The sequence below is a fragment of the Geotrypetes seraphini genome, chromosome 1 (assembly GCF_902459505.1).
Source record: "Geotrypetes seraphini chromosome 1, aGeoSer1.1, whole genome shotgun sequence".
Lineage (NCBI taxonomy): Eukaryota > Metazoa > Chordata > Amphibia > Gymnophiona > Dermophiidae > Geotrypetes > Geotrypetes seraphini.
In genome coordinates, this window is record NC_047084.1 from 155,389,074 (window position 1) to 155,406,610 (window position 17,537).

General features: G+C 40.7%; 1 protein-coding gene across 1 annotated transcript in view; it reads left to right on the top strand.

Annotated features, from left to right (window-relative positions):
- MKS1 (MKS transition zone complex subunit 1) overlaps positions 1-17,537 on the top strand; it is a 93,560-nt gene that overhangs the window by 73,552 nt on the left and 2,471 nt on the right. Inside the window, exons 12-17 of the mRNA XM_033940395.1 lie at positions 3,207-3,277; positions 4,218-4,287; positions 6,262-6,369; positions 7,691-7,824; positions 10,369-10,451; positions 10,845-10,942. Of these exons, the coding sequence (XP_033796286.1) occupies positions 3,207-3,277; positions 4,218-4,287; positions 6,262-6,369; positions 7,691-7,824; positions 10,369-10,451; positions 10,845-10,942 (564 nt within the window). The remainder of the gene's footprint in view (positions 1-3,206; positions 3,278-4,217; positions 4,288-6,261; positions 6,370-7,690; positions 7,825-10,368; positions 10,452-10,844; positions 10,943-17,537) is intronic.

Below are 17,537 nucleotides of genomic sequence, written 5' to 3' on the forward strand. Positions count from 1 at the left end.
TTGACCATAAGAACATAAGAATTGCCGCTGCTGGGTCAAACCAGTGGTCCAAAGTGCCCAGCAGTCCACTCACGCGGCGGCCTTCTGGTCAAAGACCAGCGTCCTGAGACTAGCCCTATCTGTGTACATTCCGGTTCAGCAGGAACTTGTCGAGCTTGGTCTTGAATCCCTGGAGGTTATTTTCCCCTATGACAGACTCTGGAAGAGCATTCCAGTTTTCTACCACTCTCTGGGTGAAGAACTTCCTTACGTTCGTACAGAATCTATCCCTTTTCAACTTTAGAGAATGCCATCTCGTTCTCCCTACCTTGAAGAGAGTGAACAACCTGTCCTTTTCCACCAAGTCTATTCCCTTCAGCACTTTGAATGTTTCAATCATGTCCCCTCTCAATCTCCTCTGTTCGAGGGAGAAAAGGCCGAGTTTCTCTAATCTTTCGCTGTACGGCAACTTCTCCAGCCCCGTAACCATCTTAGTCGCTCTTCTCTGGACCCTTTCGAGTAGTACCGTGTCCTTCTTCATGTACAGCGACCATTGCTGGACGCAGTACTCCAGGTGAGGGCACACCATGGCCCAGTACAGCGACATGATAACCTTCTCCGATCTGTTCATGATCCCCTTCTTTAAAATTCCTAGCATTCTGTTCACCCTTTTCGCTGCCGCCGCATATTGCACAGACAGCTTCATTGACTTGTCGATCAGAACTCCCAAGTCCCTTTCCTGGGAGGTCTCTCCAAGTACTGCCCCAGACATCCTGTATTCATGCATGAGATTTTTGTTACCGACATGCATCACTTTACACTTATCCACGTTGAACCTCATCTGCCATGTCGATGCCCATTCCTCGAGTCTGATTATGTCACGTTGCAGATCTTTGCAATCCCCCTTCGTCTTCACTAATCTGAACAATTTCGTATCGTCTGCAAATTTAATCACCTCACTCGTCGTACTTATGTCCAGATCATTTATAAAGATGTTGAAGAGCACGGGTCAAAGCACTGAACCCTGCGGCACCCCACTGGTGACACTCTTCCAGTCCGAGTATTGTCCATTTACCTCCACACTCTGTTTCCTATGCTCCAGCCAGTTTTTAATCCACGTGAGTATTTAACCCTCAATTCCATGGCTTCCGAAGTTGTCATTCATGCGGAACCTTGTCGAATGCCTTCTGAAAATCCAGATATACAATGTCGACCAGGTCGCCCTTGTCTATCTGCCTGTTTACTCCCTCGAAGAAGTGCAGCAAGTTTGTCAAACAAGATCTGTCTTTGAAACCGTGCTGGCTGGTCCTCATCAGACCGTGTCCGTCAAGGTGATAATGATGCGGTCCTTTATCAGCACCTCCACCATCTTTCCCGGTACCGAGGTCAGACTCACTGGTCTGTGGTTTCCCGGGTCTCCCCTCGAACATTTTTTGAAGATCAGCATAACATTCGCCACCTTCCAGTCCTCCGGAATCTTTCCCGATTTGATCAACAGATTGGCTATTAGCTGAAGCAGTTCAGGTATAGTCCCTTTCAGTTCCTTGATGACCCTCAGATGGATACTGTCCGGTCCCGGGGATTTATCGCTCTTAAGCCTATCAATCTGTCTGCATACCTCTTCTAGACTGACTGTTAGCCCTGTCAGTTTCCCATTTTCATTTCCAGCATATAGCCTGCTGGGTTCCGGTATGCTGTGTATATCCTCTTCGGTAAATACAGACGCAAAAAATGTGTTCAGTTTGTCGGCGATTGTTTTGTCCTTCTTTAGCGCTCCCTTTATTTCTTGGTCATCCAACGGTCCCACCACTTCCTTCACGGGTCGTTTCCCCTTAATATATCGAAAGAACAGCTTGAAGTTTTTCGCCTCCTTGGCTATTTTCTCCTCGTAGTCTCTTTTGGCTCCTTTTACCATCTTATGGCACCTGCATTGATGTTGTTTGTGCTTATTCCAGTTTTCGTCAGTTTTTGACCTTTTCCATTCCTTAAATGAAGTTTTTTTTTGTCTCTGATCGCTTCCTTTACCTCTACAGTGAGCCACGCCGGTTCTTTTTTCTTTTTCTTCTTGGATCTTTTGTTGATATACGGTATATATAGATTTTGCGCCTCGGTGACCGTATCCTTAAAAAGGGACCAAGCTTGTTCTAGCATTTTTACATTGTTCATGTTCTTCTTAATCTTCTTCCCCACCATGCGTCTAATCCCTTCGTAATTCCCTTTTTGTAAGTTCAGTGCCGTGGCTGTCATGCTGAACCGATGTTTCGTCCCTGCGTCCAGGTCGAAGCGGATCATATTGTGATCGCTGTTTCCCAATGTTCCTTCTACTTCTACACCATGTGCCATTCCTCACAGTCCATTTAGAATTAAGTCCAGAATCGAGTTTCCTCTTGTATTTTCCTTGACAAGTTGTTCCAGGAAGCAATCGCCTACAGCATCCAGGACCCTTGTGTAGTTAGTGCACATGTACTCAAGGGGGTGTTAATTATACCTCTGCTAATTGTGAATAATTTAATGCACAGTAAAGTACATTTCTGTGCAGTACTGTACTGCAGGGGGATGTGCTGGGCGCACTCCCAACAGTTAGCACACAGCCTGTGCACTCACTCCATTTTAAAGAGAAAAAAAAAGTGGTAAATGCAAAAACTATGATACCGTGGCACCGACTCCATCACCATTCTTGAAATTAAACAAAACACTTTTATTGATTATGACAGGAGTCGCCATACAACATATCACAAATAATTGGAAAAATTGGAGCAGACTTAATTACAGTTTTTGGAGGAACTCGTTGTGTCACATCTATAAGATGGAGAGAATAATAGCCATATATAAAGGAAATTATAAAAAATTTAAAGAGATATGGGGGCAATTGACAAATTATTGTAATGAATAGATACCATATTTCCATTATAAGTACAATGCAAGTGAAAGGGTGGGAGGGGGGAATTCTGAATTTTATTAATGTTTGGATCAGTAAAAAAGAATATTTTATAGGATTTATTTGATTGTATATGTTATGGTAGGGATGGGAGGGAAGGGGTTAAATTTTATGTATTAATGTTAAATATGACAGAAATTCAAGTGATGTATTTAATTTCAATTGTCAATTATTGATACACTTGTTGTAAGTTGTAAAAATGAATAAAGATTTATTAGAAAAAATGAAATTAAACAAAACAGCAATTGGATTCTGGTAGTGTTTTCTTATTACCGCCTTTTGTTTTCAGGTTGGTCAAGTCCAGCATTTCAGCAGCTCTCTGGAGTAACGCAGACATGTGCTACAAAGACATTGCACAAGGTAAGGGCTGGAATAAAGAGGGAAAGGGAAGCTGTTCTATGTTGCCACAGCAGAACTTGCTATGTAGGTTATCAGATTTGTGCTGCTTTATTGAAGTAATGTAGTAGATGAGTGGGTGAGTTGTAGGAAAAAAAGTCAAATATCAGCACATAACAATAAGCTTTTGATGATAATGACGGGTGTTGCTATGCAACATATTACTAACAACTGGAAAAATTATAGTAATCTCAATTATACTTTTTGGTGGAATTCCCTGTGTCATATTTACAAGATGGAAAGAGCAATTGCAATACAGAAAGGAAGTTATAAAAATTTTTTAAAGATATGGAGACCGATGGTTGATTTTTGTAGTGAATAGGCATCATTTTTCTTTGATAATATACATAGGGGGGTGGGGGGATTGGAAGATAAGATGTAGCGAAATTGAAATTTTGAAGGAAAATGATAGTTTTAATGATTGTATAGAAAGATGGGAGGGGGAGGGTTTTTAATTAATTTACATATTAAGAATATAATGTATGATGTTCAAGTGTTATATGATAGTATTTCATGTTGTTCTTTTTGTGCACTTGATGTAAGTTTGAAAAAGAATAAAGAAATTTAAAAAAAAAATAATAAGTTGAGATGAGTGGTTGAAATGTAATTTGGAAGTCGAGATGGTATAATCTTAAGATTTTTGCTGATTTATATGATTTTTAAGATGTTTAAATCCTGAAATGTGTATGTGATACTGTGAGCCGCCTTGAATAAAGGCGGATTAAAAATGTTTTAAATAAATAAATGTGGCATCTCTTTGTCTTCCTGTCTGTAATATACTACAGCAGACTGTGGTCATGTGGCTGTTTAGTCCTCCTCTCTTTGTGATGTGTCAGCAGATTCTGGTCAAATGATGGGGGTCCAGTGTCTCATGTTAAAATGTCCTCTTTTTCCTCCTGCCCAGGACAGTGTGGCATACTTCTCTTATCCGTTCACCTTTGAGGCTTTCTTCATACAAGAGGATGAATCGGAGGGTGCGTCAAATTGGGAAGGGCAGTACTCTCTCTAAAAGCATGCCTTTATATGATGAACCCAGTACTGCGGTACATTGGCAGAGCAGTGTGTGGGTCTGAGTAATGAAGGGGTAAGGACTGAGGTGCATTAGAAATCTGCATGAGAAGTAGCATGTAATGCTGAAGCTCACTAAAGGGGTATATTATACAGCTTTATCCCAGGACAGACAGGCAGCATATTCTCACATGTAGGTAATGTTCTCCACGAAGCCTGGTATGGACAGTCTAAAGGTGCACTGTTACTTTAACAACTTCAGAGGTCTGAAGACCGGCCATACTATATACGCATGCATGCCTTCCTGCCCAAAACCGGCTTGCGGCTCTTTCTATTTTTTTGTTTCCCATGGAGAAGCTGTTTCAAAATTCTCTCAGTATGTCTATTATATACTGTATTTTTAGCGTATAGTTTAGACGCCTTTTTTTCCCCCCTTCCTGTCACTTTAGACATATATTTCATTTTTTCTTTCGTCCGGTAAAATAAATTTTCAGTTTTGAATAAATTTTCTTTTCAGGCCTGCGGGCTCCTCTGAGCCCATTTTTAGGCTGAGAGTGTCATCTTGTTTTTACCCAACCTCCCAGTACCTTTGTGTCCTTCAATCTCGTGTTGGCGTTTTTTCTGTCCACGAACAATACTTTTAGCAGCTTGTATCAGATCCACCTTATACAACATTCTACTGTGGTTTTCCTTCTGCATCGTCCATGTGCTCCTGGGAAGATGGGATAGAAATTGAAGCAAATAAATAAACATTTTACCATGACGAGGTGATTCTTCATATTCATCCTAAATTCCTCCTGAAAGTCATCTCTGAATTTCATCTGAATCAGACTGTAGTTCTCCCTGTTGTCTTTCCAGAACCACATTCTCATCCTGGTGAAGCAGCAGATTTCTACTCAGCTGTTCCTCGGGCTGGGCTGACACTAGAGGACCATGTCACCATACATAAAGTTTGAGCAACGGCCACTTCAGTAGTCCATCTGCGTTCCACTCCCATTGAGGACTTCTGTAAAGCAGCTACCTGGTCCTTAGCGCATATCTTCTCATCCAATTATTGTTTGGAGAATCATTCCAGACAGGATAGCCGGTTCAGCTGAGCAGTTCTACAAAATTTATTTGCCAGTTAGAGGCTAACTTCCCTCCAACCCTGTTGGTTTTGCCAGGCTCATGGTAGTTGTCAATAACCCTCTTCTCAGAGGCATGATCCTGGCAGCTAGGGAGTCCCACATGTGAGAATATGCTGCCTGCTTGTCCTGGGATAAAGCGAAGTTATTTACGTGTAACAGATGTTAACCAAGGACAGCAGGCAGATATTCTCACAACCCTCCCACCTCCTCTACTTGGCTTCTTAGCTTTGTTACTGAACTGAAGGAGCCATGAGCCAGCGTCAGGTGGAAAGGCTGTCACGCATGCGCAGTAGGGTAGTGACGGTGCACTTTTGGACTGTCCGTACCGGGCTCCTTGGAGGATGTCACCCACATGTGAGAATATGTGCCTGCTGTCCTGGAATAACACCTGTTACAGGTAAGTAACTTTGCTTTTACTGCATGTAAAGCTGGTTCTACATAAGAAGAGCTTTTCTAAAACTGCATAACTGCATATACGTAGAAAAAGTGCACCTCTGTTTGTGCAATCTGCGCATAGGCATTCCTGGAGGTGAAGCTGTAGTGTATGCACACATTATAAAATACTCTGATATATGCATAGCATGCAAGCACATATTTACCCTTCTTTAAGAGCAAGTGTAAATTTATGCGTGCACATCTGTATAGTGCTGGAGCTGCTTGTGGGGACCTGTTTTACAACTGCACATAGCCAGTGTCCTACCTTTATAAAATGGGTGCTTTTTTGGACTTCTTACATAGTGTCCTGTAATAAAATGACTCCCTAAATAGGCTCTCTACCCACTCCTAATTTGCCCTCTTCCTCTTTACACTCAGATTCTCTTCCTCAGTGGCCTGCGCTGTACTTTGAGGTGCTGTCTTTAGATTTCTGGCAGAGGTATCGTGTGGAGGGCTATGGATCTCTCTTACTTCCAGCAACTCCAGGTAAAAATCCCCTAACTGGAATCCAAAGAGCAGTACCTTACTGAACATGACATACCTTGTTTATCGGGCTTAGAGAAGGTTAGAGGCTATCCCAGGTCAGTTACAGCTGGTCATTCTTCACCAGCGTAATGCTGTCATTTTTCAAGATACAGTTTTTAAAGATGTTATATAGCCCAGCTTCACAGAAAGAACATCTTTAAACTCACCAGAGACTTTTTCCATTCTAGGGGAAAAAGAGACCAACTGATTTTCCCACCAAAATTCAGATTTGTGACCAACTGACTTTCTCACCAAAATTCAAATTTGTGACCCACGGACTTTCCTGCCTCATTCACCTCATGCCCCAATCAATCGGGTTTGAGGACCTACTATATAAATACAAACTGCAGACCTCACAGTATACCCTGAAGAAAGCCCCACAGCATGATGGCTGAAACGACAGTTCTACCTGACAAGATGCAGCAAGATCCAGAAACCTGAAAAAAGCATGACTTAGGCTCCAGTAAATTATGCCAGGAAATCCCTGGCATAATATACCGGTACCTAACATTATAATGCCTACCAATGCCTAAGTTGAGTTAGACACCGTAGGTGTGATTCTTTTTTTTAAATAATTCTTTATTCATTTTCAAATTTGACAATAAGTGCACAAAATAATATATTTCAACAAGTTATTACACAATAGCACTTTGATATCTACTACATAAAAATCTAGTGATACGTTTAACCTCCCCCTACCTCCCAACCTTCATCATATTTTCAATCAGAATCTACACATATAATAGAACATATTATAACATATTATGTAAAATTGTTCCCAACACAACCCCCCTTTGGTGTGCCAAAAGAAGAAAAAGAAAAGAAGAAGTGATGACTATTCACTACAATATTTTGTCAATGGCCCCCATATTTTTATAAATTTAGTATATGTCCCTCTTTGTATTGCTATTGCTCGTTCCATTTTAAATATATGACATAATGTATTCCAAATATATGACAAAATGTATAACTAAGGTTTCTGTGATTCTTCCAATTGTTGGTTATATGTTGAATGGCAACCCCTGTCATGACTAATAAAAGCTTGTTGTTCTCTGATGATATTTGACTTTTTTTCCTCATCATCATACCATATAGCATTGTATCATAAGAGAGTGCCACATGATTTTCCAATAATATGTTTATTTGAGGCCATATTTGAGGTGTGATTCTAGAAATAGTGCCTAGTGATGCCTAGGAGATAAGTGCCAGTTATAGATCAGCCCCCAAATGGTTGGTAGGTGTATGGAATTGTGATGATTCTATTTCCTTTCTATTGGCACAGGGCGGCATGTGCTGACAGCTCCGACCTGGCGGCCCATTGAGTTAGGCACGCGCTCTGAGCTGCGCAGGTTTTTTATTGGTGGATCTCCTGAGTTGGAAGATATCACGTATGCACGGGTACCAGGAACCTTCCAGGTAAGTTCACTTCTAGGGCCTTTACATTTGGGGCCTGGATTTGGTGCCGTTGCATTATCTTCTGACTGGTCTTAAGTAGCAACCCATATTTTCCCTGGTCTTGTAAGGTCCAGTTTGCAGATCCTGATGTAAGTGAAACATGGGTGTCTAGTAGCTCAGATGAGGGGCTAAATTTTTTTTGTTTGTACATAGGCAATCCATGATGGTTCCCTGAAAGAGCTTTCTGTATGTGGCTCTTCTCAGAGACCATCATGCAAACTGCTGGGCATGATGGACCACTGGTCTGACCCAGCAGCGGCAATTCTTATGTTCTTATTTTCCCTTCTTTTTTCAAGGAGACCTCCTTTATTTTTCCCTAGTTTTTAGCTACATGCCTGAAATGCACATTCAGTCGCTGAGGTGGCCTCATTTGACTGAGAACTATTCAGTTCAGTCCTCTGGCAGTTTTTTGCACTTACTAGAGGCTGTACAATACAATTTTTATTTGTATACCACCAATACCTCTTCGAAGTTCACAGCAGTTCACAAACACTAAATATCCCTAACTATCCAAATAGGCTCACAATCTGACTAAAGCACCTGAATGAATAATAGCTTACATGTTAAGAATACAAACAAAAAGACCAAAGGAAAAACCAAAATAAAATTAAGTCCAAATAAAACAAAAGAGTAGTTCAAGTTAACTAAAACTAAGATCCTGTCAGAATTAAACTACCTGTAATTTGAATAGTTCAGTTTTTAGTGTCTTTAAAGCCAGCCATAATCGATCGTTCCAAAAGGGCTGGGAGCCAAACAACTGCTGGAGACATGAGGTGACAGAACATCCCCATGCCAGATCCAACAGAACATAAAATAAAAATAAAAGTGAGAAAATAATTACTAAAAATCAGATCAGTCAAAATGGTGGAGCCGTTACGATGAAATTCCAGTGCAGGTTGCCCATGCTCTATCTGAACTCAATCCAGGAAAAGTACTTGACTCTGCTCTTCTCTGAGGCTGTGAGCAGCTCTTCAGCAGCATTTCTCTACACAAAAGGAACTGGGAAAAACACATAGGGCTCCTATATTGAAGGCACTGGTATTTTTCCACACAATGCACACGTTATATACATTTATACAATCTGGGTGATCCCCCACATCCCCCCAAGCACTGTATGCTTGAGTGCATTATACCTAGTTTTTTATATACATGGTTCTCCGAATCCAGTATTGCTCTCTTTTTATTTATTTATTTTTACCCTCCCCCTTCCTCTTACAGTCCTCTGTAGTTTTCTGCCATCTGTAGCACTAAGCGATCCAGATAAGCAGCCTTCAGCCAAAATTGGGGTCTTTGCTGTGGCACAGAAACAGGAAGTTGTGTTAGAGGAAAGGCCCTGATGCTGGCTGAAGACTGCCTGTCTGAATTGCTGCTGATACTAAAGACAGTACACAAGTCTGGAGGACTGCGGGGAGGGAGAGGAAGAAAGATGCAGGACTTGTGTGGAGAGTGGAGGATGGGAGAGAGGGAGGAAAGGCTGCCATGTTTTGTGCATATAATAACGTGGGTGCATTATGAGAGTTTATTTTTATGTTGAAACAATTTTTATTGAAATTGCCAAGAAAAACAATATTCAACAACGACAGTCATAAGCAACAAGGGAAACAAGAAGATGTTACATCCCTAATCTATCACCCCTCCTATCCCCTCCAAAACCTGCCCCGCCCCCATAATATATGCAAAAGACAAACTAGACCCAGAAGACTTTGACTCTTATAGTCCTCTGAGAAGAATTCACCCCCCTCCACCCCCCCAAACATATGAGAGTTTGTTTTTATATAGACACACAATATGTAAGCATAGGCATGGATGCTTTATATGCATAAAAATACAGTACTCTTCTGCAGACCACTTTCAACCTGATTGTTATGGGCAGGAGAAAGTAGTGAGCTGACCATGTTGATTTTATACCATGAATTATTGGTGGGGAGGATTGTGTCATCAACAGTACAAACCGTTGTTCAGTAACATGCACTAGTTATCAACAGACCCTCAACAACAAAAATATAAATACTAAAAATAGCCCAAAGACAATGAAAAATCCAAAAAATAACACAGAAAATTGAAGAAAGCAAAAAGGTTTGGCTTGCACACTCCTAGAAAGCTGTAAAACAGTAAGCATCTCTTAGCCCATTAAAGATTGGACCAGCAGAGATCAAGTTTAAAGCTTTAAATAGGAACGGAAGTCAGCTTCCAGATAGCCCTTCCTTACCTATATGCAGAAAAAAATAATGTCTAGGACCCTTACACAGTACTGGGAAGAATTGCCTGGGATCTTAATCAAGTACAAAATTTGCATACATTAAGTAGGCCCAGCCCTTCCCCACCTCAAGCCAGGAAGCACATGTAATGAAGTCCAACTTTGTGTGATTGGGAGGGGTACATGAATGCCTGCATGTGTCTAAGCCTCATTAGTGGATGTATCTCAGAATGAGTAGCAGTCGGTCAAGATTTGCTTTCAAGCAGGGTAAAGCACAGTCTGATAACTTGTTGGTACTTTGTTTACAGGGTGATCGTCTGAGTCGCTTTGGGTTTCGAACAGAGACAACAGGGAGCGTCACATTTAATTTTTACTGCATTCAGCAATCTAGGTATGTAAGAAAGGGCCCTTGGACTGATGTGAGAGGTAGAGCACTATACATCCAGGCCCCTTCTTCCTGCACCAAGCTGGTCAGAGTGCAGTTTGCAGATTCCTCCTCCCCACACTGAGGTGAGAGGACAGACTTCTCTGTATGTGTCTGTTGTTTATTTTCCTGCAGAAATACTTTCCTTTTGAGCCTTACGTGGCATGAGTGTTTCCAAGTGTCTGTCATTGGGTGGGAACTTCCTTTTCTCAGTCCAAAAAAATGCATCATTTTTCACGCCCATCTACTTTGATTCCTAGACTTTAGTGCTTCATAGTAGAAGGTTAAGCTGCCACCTCTTCTTCTAGGGAATGTCTGGAGAGGGCAACCACTAAGGGAACAGTGTTTTTCTCTTTTTAGGGCTTTTATGGAATCCAGTGCTTTCAGGAAAAGAATGCAAAGTGTACTGGATCGGCTGGGAGGATTTAGCCAGCAGAGCTCCATCCATAATGTCCTTGGTATGTCATCTTCATGGTCTATTTCTCATTTCTCTCTGTGTCCTTCCTCTTCCCTCTTTTTGGCTTTTTTCTGTCAGGATTTGGAAGTTGAAAGAGTTTCTTGATGCCCTTTCCATACAATGCAAAGAACAGAAAATAGGCAGAAAAATCAGGAGCTACTTCTTTCTACATTCCTGATCAGCTTTTACTTGTACCAAGTGCAAATGCACAGGGAGCCTATCTCTCTTAATGCCACATTCTTTAACGTCCTTCCAGACCGGCACAGAAACGGATGGGTTTACACTCCTCTACCAGCAGGTGGAGAAAAGGCAGGAGAGGGGAGATATGATAGAAAAATTTAAATAAAGAAGTTGAAAATGTTATTAGCCAGGTGATGGAAGTACCCGCTGAAAAAACATTTACTTAAAGTGGGAAAAAAGTCTCAACCTTATTTAATATTTAGATGGCAAACCAATGAGTTTATTAGTTGTTCAACTTCTGTATCATAGGCAAAAAACTCCACAATTATCAAAAATGTAATTTTCCACAATTATCAAAAATTTTATGTAGTTTTTTGCTCATTGGGTTGCTGTCTAAATATTAAATAAGATTGAAGCTTTTTCTCCACTTTAAGTAAATGGTTTTTCAGTGGGTACTTCTATCACTTGGCTAATAACATTTTCTACTTTTTGATTTATATTTTGTTATTAACTGTTTTTCTTGTGAGAAAAATTGAAATACCTATGTGGCATAAATGTGCATGATTCGAGTCTCATTCAAGTGGAAGGAAACTCTGGAATAAGGGGCCATAGGAGGAAGGTAAAAGGGGTTAGACTTTTTCATGGAAAGGGTGGTGAATGCATGGAATGGGCTCCCAATGGAGATGGTGCAGATAATAGATGGTATGGATAGGCAGGTTAGATAGGCCTTTAGGTCTTTATCTGCCTTCATTTTTCTATGTGTCTGTGTAAGAATTGCCGCTGCTGGGTCAGACCAGTGGTCCATCATGCCCAGCAGTCCGCTCACACGGCGGCCCTTTGGTCAAAGACCAGTGTCCTAACTGAGACTAGCTTTACCTGCATACGTTCTGGTTCAGCAGGAACTTGTCTAACTTTGTCTTGAATCCCTGGAGGGTGTTTTCCCCTATAACAGCCTCTGGAAGAGCGTTGCAGTTTTCCACCACTCTCTGAACATAAGAACTTAAGTATCGCCTCTGCTGGGTCAGACCAGGGGTCCATCGCGCCCAGAAGCCCGCTCCCGCAGCGACCCTCCAGGTCCTTGACCTGTAAGTTCCCACCACCTGAATTGTTTATGCCCTAATCCTGAAGTACCTTGTATAGTATCCCTCTATCTATACCCTGTAATCCCTTTCTCCTTCAAGAAGTCATCCAAGCCCTTATTGAAACCCATTATTGTACTCTGTCCTATCACTTCTCCTGGAAGCGCATTCCAGGTGTCCTCCACCGTCTAGAATCTGTCTCCTTTCAGTTTTTCTGAGTGCCCTCTTGTTTTTGATGTCCCTGCTAGCCTGAATAATCTGTCCCTCTCTACCTTCTCTATACCTTTCATGATTTTATAAGTCTCAATCATGTCCCCTCTAAGTCTCCGCTTTTCCAGGGTAAAGAGCCCCAGCTTCTCCAGCCTTTCGGTATAAGCAAGGTTTTCCATGCCCTTAATCATTTTTGTTGCTCTCTTCTGGACCCTCTCGAGCATCACCATATCCTTCTTAAGGTGCGGCGACCAGTATTGCACGTAGTACTCCAGATGCGGGCGCACCATCGCTCGATACAGTGGCAGGATAACTTCCTTCGTTCTGATAGTGATACCTTTTTTGATAATGCCCAATATTCTGTTCACCTTTTTTGAGGCCGCTGCACATTGTGCCACTGGCTTCATCGTTATATCCACCAATACCCCTAAGTCTTTTTCAAGGTTGCCTTCCCCCAATACCTTCCCTCCCATCGTATAGCTGTTCATCGGGTTCCCTTTCCCTATGTGCAAGACTTTACATTTCTCTACATTGAAGCTCATCTGCCATCTGGTTGAAGAAGAACTTCCTTACGCTTGTACGGAATCGATACCCTTTTAACTTTATAGAGTGCTCTCTCGTCCTCTCTACCTTGAAGAGGGTGAACAATTGTCTCAATCTACTAAGTGTATTCCCTTCATTATCTTGAATATTTCTATCATGTACCCTCTCAGTCTCCTCTTTTCAAGTTAGAAGAGGCCCAGTTTCTCTAATCTCTCACTGTGTGGCAACTCCTCCAGCCCCTTTATTGCAGTACTACTGTACTTTATTGCATGTACTGTCCTGTACATGATTATATCCTAATCTGAATCTTAATAAGAGAGAAAGAGAACCCCACTAAATAAAATCATTCATGCAAAAATAATTTTTTTAATTATGTAGTCAACAACAAGAGTCAACATTATAAGAATGCTTGTGTGAAACTCTTTAAGCTCCTCGAGCATCAATACAAAAATATTTTCTGTAATTGGCCATCTGTCATTTACATCACTTTTTTTTTTTTTAATTCTTTATTTATCATTTTAAATTTTTTAACAAAATCAAAACATTTTGTACAGAAAGATTGTCTAATCGTTCATAATAATAGAAGAAATTAATTTCCATAATACTAAAAATCTCTAAATCTAACAATCTCAAGTCCTCAAATATTGATCCAAGAATTTATGAGTGAACTTTAAGGAAATCCATTAATAAACCTATACAAGAAAAAGGTATCTAATGACTGGTTTAAGGAGCTTATTCTATTTATCGAGTCCATTAGTTGTTACTATTACATTGTTGTTGTCGTTCTTCCTTCTTTCTCCAAACGTTTCTGCGTCAAGAAAGCTGTAAGTTGAGCCGGTTCAAAAAACACATATTTATTATCTCGATACCTTATAATACATTTACATGGGAAGCGTAAAAAGAAAATACCACCCAGCTGTGCAACTCCTGCTTTCATCAAAAGGAATTGACGTCTACGACTCTGGGTTTCTCTACTAACATCTGGAAATATTTGAATTTTCAAGCCCAGAAATTCCTTATTTTTGTTCTTAAAGAACATTTTTAGTATCCAATCCTTATCTGGCAGCAACGCCACAGATAGTAAAAGAGTTGCTGGTTTAGCCAAATCTTTATCCGATACTTCCAAAATTGCTGTCAAATCTTGTTGAAAATCTTGTGCTTCCTGTTTCTGATTCTCCGTTTGCTGATTTATTACTTTATTAGGCAAATAATATACCCGAGTGAGAGGGGGTAATGATTCCTCAGGAATATTTAATATCTCAATAAAGTACCTTTTTATCATCTCCACATCACATTTTAAAGAATTCTTCCATGTGGCACTATTTCAAGTCTGTGATATTTGAGGGCTCTTTTTGCATCGACAGCTTTCTTCAGGTCTTGCTAAAACATTTCATTAGGATTTGACTTGGCCAAATCCAAAACACGACTCTCTACTTATTCAGCCATTCTGTAGCAGATTAACTTGAACATTTAGAGTTGTTGTCTTGCTTCTTGACTCACTGTAGTCTCAACTTCAGCTCATTTCTACTACTACTATTAATTATTTCTATAGCGCTACCAGATGCACGCAGCGCTGCACAGAGTCACAAACAAGAAGAAAATAGTCCTGCTCGAAAGAGCTTGCAATCTAAACAGCCAAGACAGACAAACAGGATGTCATGGATACAGTTAAGGGTAACGGTTAATCTGCTGCCTGGGTTGGAGGGCAGAGGGGAGTACAGGACAATCAAGCCATTGTGACATCACTGATGAGGTTGGCTCTTATTGGTGGAATGAGGCATTATGACATCACAATCTCAGCTCTGCTTCCTAAAGACTGAAACTCTTCATACTACTACTAGGAATTATTTCAATAGCGCTACCAGATGTACGCAGCGCTGTACAGTCACAAATGAGACAGTCCTTGCTCAAAGAGTTTACAATCTAAACAGACAAGACAGACAAACAGGATGTCATGGATACAGTTAAGGGGAACAGTTAATCAGCTCACATATGTATGGCCTGGCATTCCCCTCTAGAATATTCTTACATAAAGTAAAATTCCAGGTCTTAATGAAGCAAAGCAGCCCCCACATCGCCACCATCACGCTTGATAGTTGAGATGAGGCTCTTACTTTGGAAAGCAGGTCTGGTTTTCACCAAATAAAATGTGTATTATTGTGACCAAAAAGCCCAATTTTTGACTCCAGAGGATATTCAGGGTCATCCAATTGCTTTTTTCACCGAGAATAGTTGTGCTCTAGAATGTGTTGCCAAAGGATGTGGTGAGAGTGTTTTAATGTAGCTGGTTTTAAAAAAGGTTTGGACAAGTTCCTGGAGGAAAAGTCCAAAGTCTATTGTTGAGGCAGACAGGGGAAAGCCGCTGCTTGCCCTGGATCGGTGGCATGGAATGCTGATACTATTTGGGTTTTTCTAGGTACTTGTAATTTGAATTAGCCTCCATGAAGATGGGATACTGGGCTGGCTGGACCGTGGGTCTGACCCACTAAGGCTATTCTTAAGTTCTTAACTTGAGGCAGGCAGCAATGTTCATTGTAGAGGACAATATTTCCTTCTAGCATTCCTCCCACGAACACCTTTCCCATTACCATTTTTCCTTATAGATAATGCATTAAATCACATATCAACTGCAATGAGAGGCTTGCAAATCTCTGGATGTTAGGCTCTCATTCTTTGACTTCTTGGATGATTTTCAGTTTGCTGTTGGGGCGATCTTGGACAACCATGAACAGTCATCGTAGTCTTCAACTTTTTCCATTTGTAGATCCTCTGCCTCACAGTGGATGTGTGGAACCCCAAATGTTTAGGTTCCAACAATTTTTACTTGATGCAATCAATTGTGCAAATAGAACAACAAAACACAAAGATTCAGAATACAAACAGTGATGCATCATATCTAACACAATTCAAGAAAATATTGGGAATGGGTACAGGAAGAAACCCCCCCTCAAAACGACTCAAGGCCATCGAGGCCAGAGTCGGCAGAAAGGCCCTCACCCCAAATGTTTAGAAATAGTTTTGTAACCATGTCCAAATGAGTATCAGATATTCTTTAGCACTCTCCAGACCAATAGAGGTTAATCTTTACGAATGGGTATATATCCAATCATGACCAGCAGGTGGAGACTGAAAGAAGACTTCTACTGGTCTGGAGAAGCTAAAAGAAAGTAAATTAGCAGGTAAGGACCTAATTTCTCCTCTTTTCTAGTTTCTCTGAAATTTCTTTTGATCCTGGGACTTAAAGAAAGCTGTTCATGCAAAGAAGTAGTAAAATATTGCAAAGATGAAACAGAATTCCTGAAGAGTAATACGAGACTAATGCAACATTTTGTAGCTTTACTTAGGATTACTCTCCCTATATATATATCACTTCAAACAGATATAAATAGGATGAAGTCAGTCCAGAAGGCTGCTACAAAATTAGTCGGTGGTCTCTGCCATTAGGCTCAAGAGGCATCTAAGAAAATACTTTTTTTACAGAAAGGGTGGTAGATACATGGAATAGTCTCCTGGTGGAGGTGGTGAAGACAAAGATTGGGTATGAATTCAAGAAAGCGACAGAGAGGCATGTGGGATCTCTTAGAGAGAGGAGAGAGAGAAGGAGTTAGTGGATGCTGCAGATGGACAGACTGAATGGGCCATTTAGCCTTTGTCTGCCATCATGTTTCTACTTTTCTATTTTGCACTTGCAAAAAACAAAAAAAACCAAACAATCCAACCAGTCTGCAGTGAACAGTCAAGCGAAGAATGACAAAATTTTTAAAAAACCTGCAGAGGTGATGTAGAAGGCGTAGAAAGAGCCAAATATCATCTAATAATAACAGGCTTCTACTTGTTAATAAAAATAATAATTTATTTCTTATATACCGCTATACCAGAAGTTCGAAGTGGTTAACAACAAAAAAATGCATACAGTCAATGTTTAGGATGTACAATAAAACAATCAGTCTGAAATACAATAAAATAGATCAGTTAAAATCTAATAAAGTTAAAACAATGGCATAATTAAGAATATAGACAGCTGTAGGAATTCATAAATGTTAAGATATGACAGGGGTTGCCATACAATAGATTACGAATAATTGGAAAAACTGGGAGAGGCTGAATTAAGTTTCTGGTGGAACTCTTTGGGCTCCTTTTACGAAGGCGCGTTAGCGGCTTTATCACGCGTGAATTTTAATCACGCGCTAACCCCCGCGCTAGCCGGAAAACTACCACCTGCTCAAGAGGAGGCGATAGTGGCCAGCGCAGCCGGCAGTTTAGCGCGCGCTATTACGCGTGTTAAACCGCTAACGCGCCTTCGTAAAAGGAGCCCTTTATGTCACATTTATAAAATGGAAAGGATAATAGCCACACAGCAGAACATTTCAGGATATTTGGGAGCCATTAACAAAATATTGTAATAATTGAATATTATTTTTCCCCTTATATATGCATGTCCAAGGTGGGGGGAAGGGAGAAGGGTATTTTGGTCTGATTATTAAAGTAAGGTATATGGGAATGGGGATTATTATATGTTTTCTTGAATTTAAAGACTGTTATTGAATGGGGGGAGGGGGATAAATTCTGATATGAATTTTAACA